At 66.3% G+C, this 17,390-nt stretch overlaps 1 protein-coding gene across 1 annotated transcript in view; it reads right to left on the bottom strand.

Annotated features, from left to right (window-relative positions):
• Window positions 1-15,670, bottom strand: part of FOXO6 (forkhead box O6) — a 36,945-nt gene extending 21,275 nt beyond the window's left edge. Inside the window, exon 1 of the mRNA XM_086479586.1 lies at window positions 15,233-15,670. Coding sequence (XP_086335712.1) covers window positions 15,233-15,670 — 438 coding nt within the window. The remainder of the gene's footprint in view (window positions 1-15,232) is intronic.
• Window positions 15,671-17,390: the final 1,720 nt, after the last annotated feature.

The following is a 17,390-nucleotide window of genomic DNA, read 5'->3' as shown; positions in this document are numbered from 1 at the left end:
AACCCCGTGGAAGCTGGCTCCTGGCTGCCCAGCGCTGCCCGTTTTCCTGCCTTCCCCTTTCAGCCCATTTGCTCTCTGGGCCGATCGATCCAAATTTGCTTTTCCTTTGTGGAAAACTCCCCACCAGCAAACATTGCCTAACTGACTTGAAAGCCAGTTCCCCACGCCCCAAACCTTCACTGACCCCCAGAGCCATCCCCACGCCCGCTGGCTTGGCACAGCACGGCGGACACGGGGATCCCAGTGCTGCGCACGCTGGGAACGGGTACAAATAGACATCAGATTAAACCCCAAGCGCTCGGGCACAGCTGGGCATGAGGCCGGACCTCCTGCCCCACGCACCCAGGCTGTGGGGCTGTCCAGGGTGAGGGTAGAGAGGAACGGCCTCCCCAAGAGCATCCCTACAGCCACGGGTGCCACCGCTGCCCTCCCAGCCCCGGGAGGGTTCATCCTGCTCCCAGGGCTTGGTGAGGAGGCAGCAGGGACACGCTCACCCGAGCGGAGCTACTCTGGGGGCTCATCGCCCCCCAAATCACCGGCGGGTCGGGCTGCCGAGCGGTACATCCTCACACCGAGCCGTGCATGGGGCCCTGCCCCGGGGCAGTCAGGAGCCCCCAGATCTGCAATCCCAGGACACAAACCCTCCCTGTGACAGCACCACCTCCCCCCCCCACGCCCTGGCATCATGGCAATCCCCCAGCAACGCCCCCTCCATCCCTGCCAACAGCCCGGGAACAGCCAAACCTGCTCCAGGCACCCCCAGCACCCCACAGATTAAGCCTGGTTTCATCGCTCCTGTGTCCCACAGCCCCTTTTTTTTTTTTTTTTTTTTTTTTCCCCCACTCCCACCCCCCCTCCATCCTTTTTCTGCGGCTGCTTTCCCCCCTGGCAGCAGGAGGAGGGGGGTCTTGCCTGCATCCGTCTGGCAGCTAAGCCCCTGTCGCCACGGGGGCATTAGCACCAGCGCTGCAGGGAGCTCCCCAGGGAGAAGTAAGTGGATCAAAGGGTTTTAGCAGCAGACGGCTCCCAGACAGATCTGGATCGTCTTCAAGGCGGCCACTTGCGGCTACAAATGCACTTTCTGCCTGCAGCTCCCCAGCCAAAAGTTTCACACCGGCTTTATGGCGTTTAACCCCTCGCTGCTCCCGGCCCCGCAGCTGGAGCCCGCCTGGATGGGGTCTCGACCCTCCCTGCGGGCAAGCCAGCCCTGCAGGAACGGCTGCAGGGATCGGGGTGCTGGGTGCTTGTGCAGAGACAGACACACCCCCCTCCCCCCAAAAGACGGGGTGTCCTGAGCCACGCAGCAAAAGACCCCGCTTGCTGGGTTTGCTCACCCCAGCATCCCTGGCACCGGGGCAAGGAGGAAACTGAGGCACAGGGAGGATGGCGATGCTCCCGGGGGCACACACCCCCACCCGCTCCTCCATCCCCTGCCCACACCGCCCCCCAACCCCTGGCAGCAGGTGACAGGTGACAGACACCCCTCTGTCCCACCGCACCGCCCCTGCCAGCCTGCCCCCCCTTTATGGCACCCTCAAGGCCAGCCGGTGCTTGCCAGGCGGCGCGGCAGAGAGCCGGGGCAGGGAGAGGCTTTGTTGGAGTCATGCTGCCATGAATTATTCAGAGCACAATGATAATTATAGGAGCCCCCTGGTTCTGCTCGCTCTCCGCAGGCAGGAGCAGGATTGGTGCCCTGGAGAGGGCTGGGGTCAGGGAGAGGGGTCCTGGGGACAGAGGCCATTGCCAGCCCCATCTCCGTGGGGCCGTGCCACCATGGGGGTGCCCCAGCAAGGCAGTAGGGGACCCTGGGCAGCCTGCCTTGCTGCTGAGGAGCCACTTATGGGAGGGGGCCATGGGACGCTGCCTGGACCCCCACAGCTGGGTACCTTGCTGGGAGCTTTGGGGAGCCAGGCTGGCCCCGCTGCAAGCACTGCCCACCCCGTGTCTCCCCTTGCTGCCCTATGGCAGCTGCAGCACCCCACGGTTACCAGCCCTGCACCCCACATTGCATAGTCCTATACACTAAATCTCCCAGCACCGCACCCCAGTCTTCCCACAGCGCTGTACCCCACATCTCCCCAACTCGCCCCCCAAACCTCAGCTGTAGGGTCACCCCCTCCAAGCCCCGCATGGGCATGAAGACATGTCCCTGCCTCCCAGGGACAAGCAGCAGGACAGGCGCAGAGGACCCTGCCACACATCCTGGGGGTACCCCCCCCCCACATCCCCCCATGCCAGGTCCCCACCTCAAACCCACAGCTGCCACCGCAAGCCCAGCGTGGGGCTGCCACCGCCACCAACCCTCGCAGCCGGCGCGGGGGCCTGGCACGCAGCCTCCCCGCACAGCCGCCGCCTCGGCTGGCGCGCTCAGGCTCCAGGACGGAGGGAAAACAAGAGGGGGTCAGCCAAAAAATACGCAGGGAGGGCGAGCGGATCCTACCGCCGGGATCCCAGCGCGGCCTGGCCGTGAATGGGAAACCTCCGCCAGACAGTGGGAGAGGACACCTCAGGACACGCTGCTGGGAAGCCAGGGATGCTGGGTGGGTCCCGGCAGCCCCGCCGGGGCTGTGCCCGCTGCCCCCCGCCAGCACGGGGTTGGGGGAACACGCGGGTGCCCCGGGGTGCCGTCCCGGCAGCAGCGGGGAGGCGGCCGGACCACCTCTGAGCGAGCATCTCCCTGGCACGGCGTGCAAGGAGGGCCCCAGCCCGCAGCTCCAGAGGGGTCTGGGCGAGCCAGACCCCCCGGCAGGGCTGGCTTAGCTCCCCTCAGCCCGGCAGCTGACGCACCCGTCTGGCATTTTCTCGTTACGCCGAAGGCTGCTGTTTCGCTGCGTTTGCCACGGCGCTGGCAGCGGTGGGGAGAACCCCCCCACTTTGCTGGCCTGGCAGCCCCAGTGGGAACGGGGGGTGGGCGGCGGTGCCCTCCCGACACCCATCGCACCGGCGTGGGCCAGGACGCAGAGGTGTGCTGGGGACGCCCACCCCGCCAGAGCAGAGGGTGGTCCCCAAGGGACAGCACTGCACCCCCAGACCCATGGGGGTGCACATCCCAACTGCTCATGCTGGTGTGCCATGGGGCGAGGGTGGACAGGGGGTCCCCCCCAGCTGACGCACCTTGCAGTGACACCCTGTAAGCCACAGAGGGGTCACAGAGGTAGAGCCAAGCACTCCGGGGCTCGTGGCCATTGTCACCCAGGCACAGTGGCCCGGGAAGACGGAGCCTCTCAGTGCTCCGGGTGTACTGGGCCAACTGGGAATGGTGGCAGTGCGCAAGCCGTGACTCTAAGGTAGGGACCCCACCAAAGACAAGATGCGTGGGGCAGGGGGCTGGTGGCTCCAGGGAAAGCCGAGCCCATGGCACAGTGTGTGGGGGCACCCTCCTGCCTGCAGCCCCCCTGCCTGCACCTCCGCACCCTCCTGCCTGCAGCCCCCCTGCCTGCACCTCCGCACCCTCCTGCCTGCAGCCCCCTGCCTGCACCTCCTCCCACCCCAGCAGCCCCAGGTTAGCAGGGAGGGCACGGTGGGCAGATGAGCTCCAGGCAGGGGGTGGGCTGGGTGGGGGCAGGAGGGCGGTGGCGTGGGGGTACGGGGTGTGCAGCAAGCACAGGTGGGTTTCTGGGTGTGCGGGTTCAGGGTACGGGGTGCACGGGGGGATCCAAGGTACCGGGTGCGCACTGGGAGCGGGTACGGGTCTGCAGTAAGCAATGTCTGCGTGGGGGTCTGGGCACGTCGGGTGCAGGGTGCGAGGCGCAGGATTCAGGGTACAGTGTGCAGGTTTTGGGGTGCAGGGATTGGGATGCATGGCGTGGGGTGCGGGTTTTGGGGTGCAGGGTGTAAGTTTTTGGGTGCAGGGTTTGAGGGGCAGGATGCAGGGAGTGGAGTTTCAGGAGCACAACGCAGGGTGGAGGGTGCAGGTTCTGGGGTGCAGAGCGCAGGGTTTGGGGAGCAGGATGCAGGGTGAAGGGTGCAGGTTCTGGGGTGCAGAGCGCAGGGTTTGGGGAGCAGGATGCAGGGAGGAGGGTGCACGTTCTGGGGTGCAGAGCGCAGGGTTTGGGGAGCAGGATGCAGGGTGAAGGGTGCACGTTCTGGGGTGCAGAGCGCAGGGTTTGGGGAGCAGGATGCAGGGAGGAGGGTGCAGGTTCTGGGGTGCGGAGTGCAGGTTTTGGGAAGCACAACGCAGGGAGGAGGGTGCAGGTTTTGGGGTGCAGAGCACAGGGCTTGGGGAGCAGGATGCAGGGTACGGGGAGCAGAGCGAGGGCTGCAGGGTGCAGGTTTCGGGGTGCAGAGCGCAGGGTGGCGGCCTGGCACGGCGCAGCGCTGCAGGGAGGAGGTTCGTGCCTCGGGCAGACATTCCTGCCGCTCCCAGCCAGGCCCAGCAGCCACCCCACGCCCCAGCCTCCCCGCTCCGCCTTGGCGCTCCTCCTTGGCTGACCAGGCCTGCCCCAGCCGTGCCCGGGCAGGCTGCGCTCTCCCTGCCAGCCGTGCCAGCCGCCTGCCAAGCCTGGCGCAGCTCCCCGCTGCCGCTGCACCCGTCCCAGTGCCGTGCACGGAGCCCGGGCATGTCCCCAGCTGCCTGGCATCGTGCCCCCCTGCCCCATTCCCACCTGCCTGCCTCTGCTCTCCGGGGCTGCCCGTGGGGCACATGCCCAGCCCAGTTGCCTGCCGGAGCCCTGCGGGCTGCAGGCAGCTGCCTGAAAGCAAAACACGCTTTGTGGGGGGTCCCAGGGCCGGCAGGGTGCTGGGTGCTGGTCCCCACGCGCGGGCGGAGGCACCGTTCGGCCTCTGCACCGGCACGAGGGGAGGAAATCCAGCATCCTCCATCCCGCCGCTTGGGACCCGCTGCGAAAGGCATCAGCCAGGGGCTGCTGGCGTGTTTCTCCTATTTGCCCTAAAAATAGGAAATCCGGGGGGAAGCAGAGCAGCCCCGGGGTCCCCGCTGCCCCGCGTCGCAGCAGCCAAGCCCCTGCCTTTCGCCCAGGTGAGCGCAGGCGAGCCGCTGCCCGGCGTCCCGCAAGAAATCGAACCTACGGGACCTGCGCTTAATACCTGTGATAGAATAGAGCTGATTATAATAATTGGCACGCTAATTGCGTTTCACGTAGGGAAGGGTGTAAGCAGAAAGCGCTGCAAAAGAGACTCTTTGTCTTTGCTTTTTTGTTTTCTCTCCAGCTCGCAGGTAATAGCCAGGAATGGGCAAACCCTCTTTTAATGGACTCTTAATAATGCTGTAATTTCCCTTTGCAGGAAAAGTTTTCCAAACAGTCCAAGATTCAAAACAAAGCAATGATTGTTCCTATTAGCATTAAATTCTACTCTGGGAGAGAGAATAAATCAAGCAAAGGGATTCAATTCAAAACAGAACTATAAAAAATCCAATAATGATTTTTTAATATTAATAAGAAAAATATATTGTTATGCACCCTTAGCATTTAAACTTCTAATCCAATCAGCGCAAAGTGCAGAGATAAATCACAGCCGCAGAGGAGAAGGGAACAACCATCAAGCAGGCAGCAATAAAATGCTGTCTTACATCCCTGGGACAGGCATAGGTTTGACAGGCTCAAAAAAAAAAAAAAAAAAAAGCTGAAATTTATGAGCCTGTCGCTCCGCCAGCTCATTAATCCCTTCCCTGCATCTCCCCACGCGCCCTCCACCCGCGGCAGGGAGGGTGCGAGGGCCGGCTGCCGGCCAGGCCAGGTGCGGGCAGGAGGTGACAGCGTCCTGGCGGTGGGCACCCACTGGCGCGGCGTTGCAGGACGAGGGACGTGCCCTCCTTCGCCCCGCTCCCGGCAGCCGCCGGCTCTCGGCAGCTCCAACGGGCTGCGCAGGGTGCCCGGTGCCCTGCACCCACCGGGGGAAGGACCCGCTGCTAAAGGAGGTCCCAAGCGTGGCCCCAAGCACGGTCCCCATCGTGGTCTCCCCAGCTCTCTCATCCTTGGAGGCTGCACCGGGTTATTTCTCACCCCGCGCTACCAAACGCATCCAAGAGCCCGGGGTCGGCACCAAGGATGCTCGAAATGCCAGCGCCCACCGGCGCGGTGCCCACTCCCACCAGCGTCGGCAGACACCAGCCTGGAGCCAACGGCACCCACCCGGTCCCCACGTGCAGAGGGGGAGGTGGGCAGCCCCTTCCCACCCCACGGGTCCACACAGGCGGAGCAGAGAGGCGCGTGGCTACGTAACCCCCCCGGCCGCTGGGCGAGGAGATGTCCCCCACTTTGCCGGGGTCACAGCCCAGGAGCATTCCCGGTAAGGCTCCCCCCGCGGCTCAGGCCGAGCCGTCCTTGTGGAACTCATCCCAGATAATGGCCCCACCATTCACCACTGACGCAGCCAGCCTATTCCCCCCGATTTATCGGCGCCGGCAGACCATGCGCTGCCACAAGGGCCCGTGACGAGCCCGGGCAAGCGGCAAAACGTCACCAGCGGGTCTCAGCTCCCCTCGGGTCCCCCCAAATCCTCAGCTCTCCTGCTGAAAGCAGCTACGTCCAAGGGGAGTGAACCGCCGAGCGCCGGCAGCGGGAAGGAGGAGCAGCGCAGCACCTGCAGCTGGCGGTCCCGGCCATGCGACAGCCGAGGACAAAAGACATCTCAGCCACGCGGGGAGTTCCCGGCCGTCTGGCAAACTGCTGACGCCACGAAGCAGGGCGAGAGGGCATTTGGGGACAGGGGGACGGGCACGCTGCTCCTGCTTGGGAGCACCCGGGGGCTTCGTTCCCACCAGCTCCCAGCAGCTGAGCTCTGAGGGGAGGTGGATGCGGGGGGGCAAAGGATTAATTACAGCTATTACAGGTCCAAGCCTGACATGTTGTGGAGCATTTCTGCTCCACTTTGGCTTCAGATGGTTTGGGCAGAGGGACGGGGAGCAGGTGCCAGGCGTGTCCCCCTGCTTGGCACCGCTTGGGTCCCATGCAGCCAGTGATACCCTGACTCAGGGGTAGCCAAGCTGCTCCCTGAGGAGCGGAGGGCACCCAAGCCCTCCTGGCACTTTGCAATATATTTTAAGGTAGAAAAAAAAGAAAATAAGAGGCGCTATATCCCTGCACTTGGCTTTTGGGCTCTCCCGCTGCCAACAGCCAGGGCTGAGGCGGCTGCACGGTCCTCGGCGCAGGCTGACGAGCGGCGCTGGGAGCGTGGGGCTCCGGGGCTGATCCAACCCGACGGGTGGCCCAGAGGCTCAGCCCTCCACTGCCTGAGGAGGGGGGGAACCCACGTCCCACCACCCCCGCCCTGCCCGGCCGCCCCTGCCAGCCTGGCTGCTGGAGGAGGTGCCAGTGGGGTGGGCACGGCCACCACCACACGGAGCCGTGACTGGAAAGCGCTCGGGGACCTCGGAGGGTGAGCAGTGCCACCGCTCACCACACCGCAAGGCTTTCCCACCGGGCTCTGAGCAACCTCTGGCAGCCTGGCACGCAGCGCCCGTCCCCAGCACCATCCCTCGGGGACCTCGGCAGCGCCAAGGCTGGGCACGGAGCTGGCACGACCCCGCGAACGCCTGTCTCCGCCGTACCCCACGGCTGGCCCCGGCTGCAGCCTCCTCCCAGTCCCACAGGAGAGGAGCCAGACTCCCCGGGAGACACAAAGGCTGCCCCGGGGAGGGCGAGGGTGGCTGGCAGCGCCAGGCTGCCCAACCGCGGGGCCACGGGCGAGGGGATGCGCATTCCGGGGGGCACCCAGAGCCCGGCTGGGGGGTACCGGCGGGGGCTGGGTGACAAAGGGGGGGGCGTTGGGGAGGGGGGGGCTTGAACTTTTGAACTAGCAGGCAGGAGATCAGTGCATTACCTTAACGCGAGTTAAAAATAACCGTCTCGTCTCTTGAAATGAGCCTGTCTGCAATTACAGCTTGGCATGTCTGCTCCGGAGCGTCCCCGGGCTGGCACCGCGCCAGGTGGCAGGCGGCTCCGAACAACCCTCGCCTTTCTTCTCTTTCTTGGGGTTGGCTTTTTTTTTCTTTTTTTTCTTCGTTTTTGGTGTGTGGTGGTTGGTTTTTTGTTTCTTTTTCCCATTCCCAGCAAATCAAAGGTGGCTGCTCGGCACCCTGGCTCAGGCTCCCCGCCACCCACCGAGCCACAGCCGCGTCCCCGAAAGCACCCAGCCCCTCCGGTACCCACCGCCCCGCACCAAGGCCACGTTGTGCCCCCCACTGGTCCCCAAGGACGGGGGGATGCTGCCACCAGCCCACGCTCCCAGGACGGCCGTGCAGCGGCGGGTCCGAGGGGCCTTCCCCGCGCTGCCCTTGCACACCCGACGCGCCCGACTGCAACGGTGCGGGTGCGAGCGCACGTGGGAGGGCACGTGGCTGAGCCCGGCGCACGTGTGCCGCGTGTGCACGCCCCGAGCGCACACGTACGGGCGTGCGAGGGAACACGTGCGACTCCAGACGGGCACGCACAGGCGGTGGGTGCCCTGGGGCATCGCCGCCCGCAGCTCCCCACGCTCTGCCCGGCCCCACGCTGGGGGTATCCAGGCGGCGGAGCCCCCCGCACGGCCCCGTTGCCAGCACCCAGGGCTGTTTGGGAAGCCTTCTCGGCCCCGCAGGCCCCAGGGGAGCAGGGAGCCAGGCTGCGTTGCTGCTGCACCCCACGGTACGAAGCGCCACGGCACCCCCGCCCAGAGAGCCAGCGGGCAGCGAAGCCCAGAAGCCTCCCTGCCGCCCAGCCCCGGCACAGCACCCAGTCCCGACGGGCACAGCGGGGTGCACAGGGGTGGCCGGGGGGTGCTGGGCAGGGGAAGGATGAGCCCCTTCCTGAAAAAGTAGGCACCAGCCACGCAGACCCCAACATCAGCCCATCCTGCTGCTAATGCCCTTGGGGCAGCCCCCCCAGCCACTGCTGCCCCTCCCCCCACAGGACAGCAGCGATCCCTGGCAGAGGCTGGACACCCCACGGCCAGACCCACGGCAGGCGACAGCTCGGGATGCTCTGGGATGCTGGAGCATCTCTGCTGGCAGGGAAGGGACCAGGCTGCTTTGGGGGTGCCCGCGCCCCCCTGCCAGCGCCGGCTGCCTCCCGCTCCCCGCGGCGGGTGAAAGCGAGCTTTGTGCCGGGGCTTCCAGCTCTCCTGGCTGGCGCCCGGCCAAGGCACCACATAATAATGAACAGATGCTGCCCAAAACGAGCTTCAGCGGCAGACAGGCGAGCCTCTCCGCGTGTCCTTCTGTAACCCAAAGTGCCTTTCACCTCGGCACTCATCAGGCACCTTCCGCGGGAGAGAGGAGCCCACGGGAAGCGTCGGGCTAATTAAAAGTAATGGGATCGGGGAGCAGCAAGCCCGCGGCTGGTGGGCGCGGGAGGGCACGGGGGAAGGCAGCTGCCTTCCTGCAGGCAGGGCTGGGGTGCCGTGGGGTGGCAGGGCAAGGGGGAGATCCCATACCCAGCTCCAGAGCATCCCCACGGGTGACCCAAGGGCACAGCGGCACAGCGGACCCCACTGTGGCAGCGAGAGGGGGGAGATTCATCCCTTTCCTGCGTGCTCCCTCTGCGAGGACACGGTGGTGACAGGTATCCAACCCCACTCCCGAAGCCCAGGGGACCTCCCGTTGCCAGCAGCATCCCAGCAAAGATCCCACCGAGATGGGAAGCTGGGCCAAGGAGCGCCAGCTTGCTCCCACATCACGCCTGGCCCGACCCACTGGGGGCACAGCCTCCCTGCAAAATATTTACGAGGCTTTTTAAGTACAAAGCCAAACACCTAGAAATTCGTTTCCCAGTCCGGGATGCTGGTCCTCCCACCACAGCACGGGGCAAGCAGGAGGGAAGGATGCGCACAGGGACCGGCACGTGGGGACGGACGAGGATAACGCCAGGCTGCGAGCGCTCTTCTAGTCTGCAGGATCTTAACTGTAGGTTATATTCCAGCGGTTATTAAAAATAAAGGGGGGGGGGGGGAGTTGGGGGGGAAGCTAAGAGCAGAGCAAGCTGTTCATTTGGAGCCTTTCCCTTGGGTTTAATAAAGCCCCACTCGCTGCTGTAGTATCATTTTTATGCTATCATAAAGCCGGACCATTTAGCAGGTTTGTGTTACTTCAGCAGTTAGCGCTGCATGAAAAGCGATTCCAGAAGGGGGGGGAAAAAAAAAATCAGAAGGAAGATGAAAACCTCCAAAACGAGAGAGAAAAATGAGGTGGGAAGGAGCCCGGGGGATTCCTCACAGCCATGCCACCAGCAGCACTGGAGCACATCACCACAGCTCCGAGGGAAGCGAGCAGGCTCCCCCATCCCTGTGTGAACTGGGGAGCAGGCGAGGAGTCCCCCGCTCCAGCCCTGGGATGCTGAAAGGTTGGGTACCCCAGCCCAGCATCCCGGGGGACCCTGCCTGTACTGTGGGAAAGGGTCAGGGGGTCCCCTCACATTGGGGTGGCCCCAGGGGCATGGCACCTGTGGGGACGGGAGAGCTGCGGGGGGCTTATCCAGGGGCTGTTCGGGGGATGCAGCAGAGGGGTTTCCCCAAAGTGAAGGAGCCAGAGGCACCTCCCGGCCCTGCTTGGCCCCCTGGGATGGCTGGGCTCTCCCGGCCCCTCTGCTCCCCGCGGGCAGCTCTCCGGGGAGCGCTGGGCTCTCCGTGCTGCTGGAAAAATCTCCATATATGGAGAGGATGGGGATCCATGAGCCGAGCTGAGCCGAGCCGAGCCAAACCGCCCCAAGAGGAGCCGTGAGCGGGCAGCCCCCACGCTCAGCCCAGCGCCCCTCCATGCCGGGTGGCACGAACGCTGCTAAACCCCGTGCAAATGGGAGTGAGCCGCTGTGTGCCCCCAGAACCACGTCACCCCCAGAACCACGTCACCCCAGCCTCTCCAGAACTGCCCCCTTGGCCGCTGTGCCACCCCCCCGGATGGCACCACCCACTCCCTCGCTGGCACAGGGGCTGCCCTCTGCAAGGGGAAAGCCGCCCCCGTCAGCCCCAGGCACTGGTTTCAAGCCTCTCCAGCCGCACTGGGCAATGTCCCAGGCAGATGCACCAGCCCCCATCCCAGAGGGGAAAGGCAGGGGCTTGGGCAGGGGGTGGCATCAGTGACAGAGCGCACAGAGCCAGGAGCTGCTCCCCTAAAGGATGCTCTTGCCATGCCTGGTGGGGTTGTGCCCTGGGACAGGGACACCCAAACACCTTTACCACCCCTTTTTCTCCCTAATTCGTTCCCATCCTGCCCTGCCAGGGGAAGGTGGCACTTGTGGGGTGTGTGGGGGGGGGGTGTCTCTGCATGGCAGCCCCCAGCCCTGAGCACACAGCGCTGCCGGCTCCCCTGGGCCAGCAGGACCCAGCAGCCCCCAGTGCCCCACGCCAGGAGCAGCTGCCACGATACCGACTCGGGAATATAAAGGAGGAGGAGGTGTAGGGGAGGGCTGGGAAATTAAGGTTTTCAGCGCTGTCAGAGCCGCATCAAACAGGCATCCACCAGCTGATTGCTTGATTGTTATATTTTGGATGTCAAACCGGAGCAAGCAGAAACCTTTAAAATGCATCAGTGCCGCTGCCTTTTTGATGGAGGGTGTTGGTTTCCCATTAACAAGTGGAAAGCGTGAGCTGAAGCAGAAAACTTCAAGCGCTTTGGAACTGATAAAATAACAACTCCCTAATTAAGCAGAACTGTCAGTCAACGGGCGCCTGCTGCCCTGCATCGGGAAGCAGCAGCAGCCGCAGCTCCCGGTGCACGAGCCCAACGTGCCGGCCCAGCCCGCTGCAGCACCAAGAGATGCTCATCCTGGGGGGGCAGCGGCCGGAGCATGCCCCCCCCTCCCCATTACACAGGGCTGGTCCTGGTCCCGATGCCAAGCACAGCCAAGGTGTTTAGATACCATGCCTCAGTTTACCTCACCGCAAAACCATGTAATGCAACCCGCAGCTCGGCAGGGAAGGAGAGGACTGACCCCCAAACGCACCCTGTGCCGGCATCCTTTCCCCCCCCAGGGGTAACTAACCAGCCCGGGGGAACACATCCCTGACGCACGTTGGACACCGCAGCCAGGTGTGGGCGCAGCACCCCCACGGCCAGCTGGATGAGGGAAGGGGTCCTGCGGGGAAAGTCCCCCCAGTGCCAGAGCTGGGGGGGGAGGGGGGGGGGGCGGGTTGGAGAAGCCCTGCCAGACCACCAGCAGCGCAGCCAGCACCCTATGGGGATGCTGTACCCTCAGCCAGGCTCCCAGACCTCCACCATCCCACTCTCCCCAGCGTGGGGAGGCTGCAAAGGAGCTAATTAAAGGAGCAGCCCATTACCCGAGACCCCCCTCGGACACCACTGTGCTGGGTAATGAAACACTTGGAATCCACCATGCTTCTCCCAGGCCTGGGGCCGGAGGGACGTGGCATCTCCAGGGGCTCTTTAATAAGTCGCCAGCAGCTCGTTACCACCAAATGGACTGCCCAGGGCTCTGGACGCTCCCTCAGCACCCCCAGCTGCCAGGGCATCCAGGGGGGCAGGGGCAGGGGACAGCCGGGAGGGACATGGGGCTGTGGGGAAGGCGTTTAACCCCTGCCATGCTGGTGTCTGACGAGACCACCACGCAAAGGAGGTCTCTGCATGCTGCTTCTTGCCAGCCCTCGTACCCCGGCTGAGGATCGGGCACCGGCAGCATCAGGACAGGCCCCAGGGTACCCTGCCCTGCCCGCTGTGCAGGCAGGTTGGGCAGGGTGTTTTACTGGGCAGCCCTCCCGTCTGCCCTGCGACCGGCAGCGCTGGGCTGGGCGGTTTGAGCCACAGTGCCAATGCGGGGCAAGGGGGGCTGCCAGGAGGGCGCAGGCAGCAGCGGCGCAGCCCTGGCAGCAGAGCCGCCCGCCTGCCCGCAGCCCAGGGGACAACAGGCAGAGCCCCGGCGGAGCCGCTCCCCCCCACCCCACCCCGGAGATGGGCCAGGAAGGTGCGGAGCATCCCAACCCACGGTGCCTCCGGGTGAGCCCACCCGAGCGAGCTGCGCCTGCAAACGCCCCTTCGCGCCCCGCAGCAGCTGGACCCCGAGCCTGTCCCCCCACCTTGCACATCACAGACCACAAAGGGACGCAGCCCCCTCCAGAAAGCCACCAAACCCCACTCCAGGTGACAGGGCTCCGTGGGTAGCAGTGTGGGTGTGGGGACGCAGGCTGGGCGCCATTCCCACCCCAAGGGACACCAGGAAGGGGGTGTGTGTGTGGGTTGGGCAAGTGACAGGGGTGAACAACCCGCGTTGCTTCCACATGCTGCCTGGTGGAGGCTTTGCTAGGAGAAGGTGTTGGCCCTCCCGTGGCTCTGGGACACATCAGGGATCCCCTCGAGCGACAGCTGCCACGGGAAAGGCCGCTCCTGCTTTCCCAGGAGGGTGCCCCCGAGGGTCACCTCCGACAGGACTGACTGGCGCGGGCAGGCAGCGCTGCCGTCACAGCCTGTCCTCACCCAGGGGCCAAAAGCCAGTGCCGGGTAGGCGGCATAGGAAGCTTGTGCCACCTTGCACACCCGCACAGACACACCCGCGCGTTGCCGCTGTCCCCTGTGCAAGCCCTGGCATGCCCAGAGAGGACACAGGTCACTTCTCCGTCCCGTGCAAGCCGCGGGTGGAAGACACCAGCACTTGCTGGACAGTGAGGGCCGCTGGCCCCCGCCGGGCTCCTTCCCACCCGGGGAGGGCTTTGCTCCTCGGCTTTGGCTCGTGTGCCAGATCCGGGAGACACCAGCATCCCCCTTCCCTGCTCCTGCCCGACCGCGGCTGGGCACACAAACTTGTTCACGGCGCCATCCCCTCACTCCCCCAGGCTGCCCTTCAGGGACACCTAGCTGGGGGGGTGGAGGGGTGTGTCCCCAAGCACCCCACACCCCAGTGACACACACAGCTGCCTGGGAATCCCTTCGCTTCTCAACTCAGCCCTCCTTGCCACAGCCCTGACAAACCTCCCCAGTGTGTCCCCAGGCCCCAACAGTGCTTGCCCCCCGCTGCCCCCGACGGGCACAAGCCTTGGAGAGACCCTTCTCCCCCAGCGTGTGCCCAGGGCCACGCAGGTCTCGCCCCAGGTGGAGGTTTGAGAGGCCCCCCACTGCCTCCTGCCACCTCCACAGCCCCCAACACCCTCTCCTGGTGAATCTCCACACCCGGGGGACACTAGCAGCCCCCTGCCCACCCATCACAAGCAGGGCAAGGCAGAGATGGTGCCCAGCCTCCGTGCAACGCTAGCTCCCACGGCCCGGCCAAAGGCGCCGCGGACAGACAGAGCCCAGCCTCCCTGCCCCAAAAGAGCCCCATTTCTAACCAAGGGGGCCCCCCCGCAAGGCAGGCCGGGTCCAGCCACCCCCAGCAGAGCCAGGGGACGCGGTGCCAGGACCGCAGGGATATTGGAGCCCCTGAAGCCTCGTTACACACTAATCACACTGGAGGTGACAGGGCTTAGGGGAGGGCTCAAGAGAAATCGTCTCCTTTTTACTGACACCATCTGGACACCGGGCGATCTCTTCCCCCTGCTCAGCGAGTGGCAGCCACAGGGGCAGGGGCCGGTGTGACACCCCCCCCCCCCCCCCAGGACCCAGCACCCTCCTTGCCCAGTGCCAGGGTGTTTGGTGCGGCGCATCCCAGCCCACACCGAGCGAGAGGCGGGGTGACTGCCCGCGCCAGGGATTTCCACCCAGCCCCACGGTGCCAGCCAGGAGCGGAGCTGGGGAAAGGCGGCAGCGTGGGGCCGTGGGGGGCGAGTGCCGCCCGTGTGGCCCCCCCGGGGAGGGGGACGCAGCCCTGGGGAAGGTGGGGGCTGAGACCGGGGAGACGCACTGTGTAAAAGCCAGCCCGGAGACACCTGTTTGGGGACAGCCCTCCCGCTCCGGCTGTCCTCCGGGGCATCCCGCCGGCACTCGGGGACCTGGTGGGGCTGGGGCGGGCAGGCAGAGCCGTGGCGGCGGGACGGTCGTTCACCGTGCCCGGTGCTCGCAGGCCAGCGGAAAAACCGGCCGTGAGCACCCTGCCCGCCGCCGGCCCCTCGCCCTGACACCCCCCCCACACACACACCCCGGGGAGGACGGCGGCACGGTGCTGCGGCTCTGCCGTGCGACGAGGCCAGCGGGTGAAGCGGGGACGAGCCCACCCCGGTTACAACGCGCAACACCCACCTGTCCCCAAAACTTGACCGAGCCCTTATTCTCCCCCCCCCCCCCCCCCCGCACCATGAGGCAAGCGGGGATCCCCCACACCCCCCCAGCCAGGGGCAAGCTCCGGTGCGCCTTTGGGAGCAGGGGGGAAAGTTGCGCTGGGGGTCGGGTCGGGGTGTGGGTGGGGGGGTCAGGTACCTTCCAGCCGGCGGAGCTGTTGCTGTCTCCTTTATCCTTAAAGTAGGGGACGTATCGCACCATCCAGTCGTAGATCTGCGAGAGGGTGAGGCGCTTCTCCGGCGAGCTCTCGATGGCTTTGGTGATGAGGTCGGCGTAGGAGAGGTTGCCCCAGGCGTTCCTCCGGGAGGTCTTGGCCTTGCGGAGCTGCCCCACGTCCGCGCCGGGGGGCGGCAGGGAGGCGGCGGCGGCGGCTCTCCGCTCCACCGGGGCCGCCGCGTTCTCGGTTCCCTCCCCGCCGGCGGCCGGCAGAGCCGGGGGTCCTCCCGCCGCGCCCCCATCCTCCTCCTCCGCCGCGAAGTCGGGGTGGGGGAGAGGCCAAGTGCAGGACCGAGGCCGGCTCTGCGGCTCGAAATCCGGGTCGATCTCCACCTGATGCGCCTGGAGCTTTTCTTCCATGGTCCCCTCCCCGCCGCTCCCGCCCCCCCCCTCCCCCCCGCAACAACCCCCTCCCCGGAGTTACGGTGGGTTTCCACCCAGGAAAAAAAAAAAAAAAAAGGAAAAATAAAAACCAAAAAGCAAACAACAAACCACAAAAAAACCCCAAAAACACGAGAGGGAAGAGGAGTGCGAAGAAGGGCTCCAAGCTCGGGTGGAGGGGGAGAAGGGAAGGAGGAGCCGCTCCGTGCGCCCGGGTCCGGCGGGGGTGCAGCAGCCCGAAGTCCGGCGGAGCTCTAGGAGGCGGCTCTGCCCGGGTCCGCGCCGGGAAACGGGAGGCTAACGGGAGAGACGAGCCGGGGGAGATCCTGCATATTCATCGGTCGCCTCTCCAGCCCCGGGCGAGACGGGGGGGGGGTCGGTTTTTGGTTTGGATCTGTTTTTTTGTTGGGTTTTTTGTTGTTGTTGTTTTTTTCTTTTTTTTGTTTCTGTTTTTTTTTTTCGTTGTTGTTGGTTTTTTTGTTGTTTTTTTGTTGTTGTTGTTTTTTTACCAGCCGCGGAGCTCCGGAGTCGTTCCCGGCACGATAGCCAGCGGGGCGGCTGCGGGCGGGCAGGTCGCGGGGGCTGCCGCATCCATCGGCGGAGGCTGCACCGGGCTGGCGGCGCGGTCAGGCAGCAACAGATGAACCGGAGCGACCGGCGGCGGGCGGCATCCTCGGCCGGGGACCGGCGTACTCCGGAGCCGGGTGGCGGGGCACCTGGGCGGGGAGAAGCGGGATGGAGGTGGAGGCGGGCAGCGGGGGGGAAAGCCTTTGGGCACGGCGGGCGCGCAGCCTTCCCCCCCACCCCACCCCCCCCCGGGCGGCTCGGGGCCGCGGCGGGCGGCCCGGCGTTAAGTCCGGCGGCGCGGCGGAGCCATGCTGGCGGGCGGCACGCACCTGACAGCGCCGGGCGAGGGCGGCGGCGGGCGGGCGGGCGGACGGGTGGGTGCTGGCTCCCCGCCCCTACGCCCCCCCGCTCCGTTTCAGCGGACGCGCACCTGCCCGCCGCCGCCGCCGCCGCCGCGCTGCCGCCACGGCGCGGGCGGGCCACATGCTGGGGCGGCCGCCGTTCGTTCGTTCGTTCGTTCGCTCGTCCGTCCGTCCGTCCGTCCGTTCGTTCGTTCCTTCCTTCCTTCCTTCGCTCGCTCCTTCCCTCCCTCCGCCGTGCCCGTCCCCGAATGCGGGCGCCGCCGTGACACAGGGGGAGGGCCCGGAGGGGCGGGAGGAGGGCGGGGGAGGGGAGTGCCCCAGCGCCGCACGGGGCAGCGGCGGGGCGGGACGGAGCGGAGCGCCCCGGCACCGCGCTGCACCCCACCACCCCCTCCCAGCCCGCCCCGGGCCGCCGACCCCCGGCGGCGGCGGCGGCCCCACGTGCGCCCCGGGCGCCCCCCATTGTTGCCCCGAGCCGCCGCCGCCGCCTCATTGGCGGGAGGCGCCCGGCGGACACGCCCCCCCCGCCCGCCTATTGGCGCGGCGCCGGCGGGACGCTCCGCAGCGGGGAGGGGGGGGATTGGAGGAAGGGGCGGGGGAGGGGGGGGGGGGGGGGGGGGACGTGGGGAGCGGACCCTCCCCGCGAGTGACGTCAGGAGTGCCGGCTGCCTCCGCGCGTCACCCCGGGCAACGCCGCCGCCGCGGCCGGGCGGCGGGACACGCCCCTTTACTACGGGTCACGCCCCCTTCGCCCACCGCGGCCACGCCCC

The sequence above is a fragment of the Leptosomus discolor genome, chromosome Z (assembly GCF_034619465.1).
Source record: "Leptosomus discolor isolate bLepDis1 chromosome Z, bLepDis1.hap2, whole genome shotgun sequence".
Classification (NCBI taxonomy): Eukaryota; Metazoa; Chordata; class Aves; order Leptosomiformes; family Leptosomidae; genus Leptosomus; species Leptosomus discolor.
Note: the sequence above shows the minus strand (reverse complement) of the source record. Positions and strands in the feature narration are given on the sequence as shown.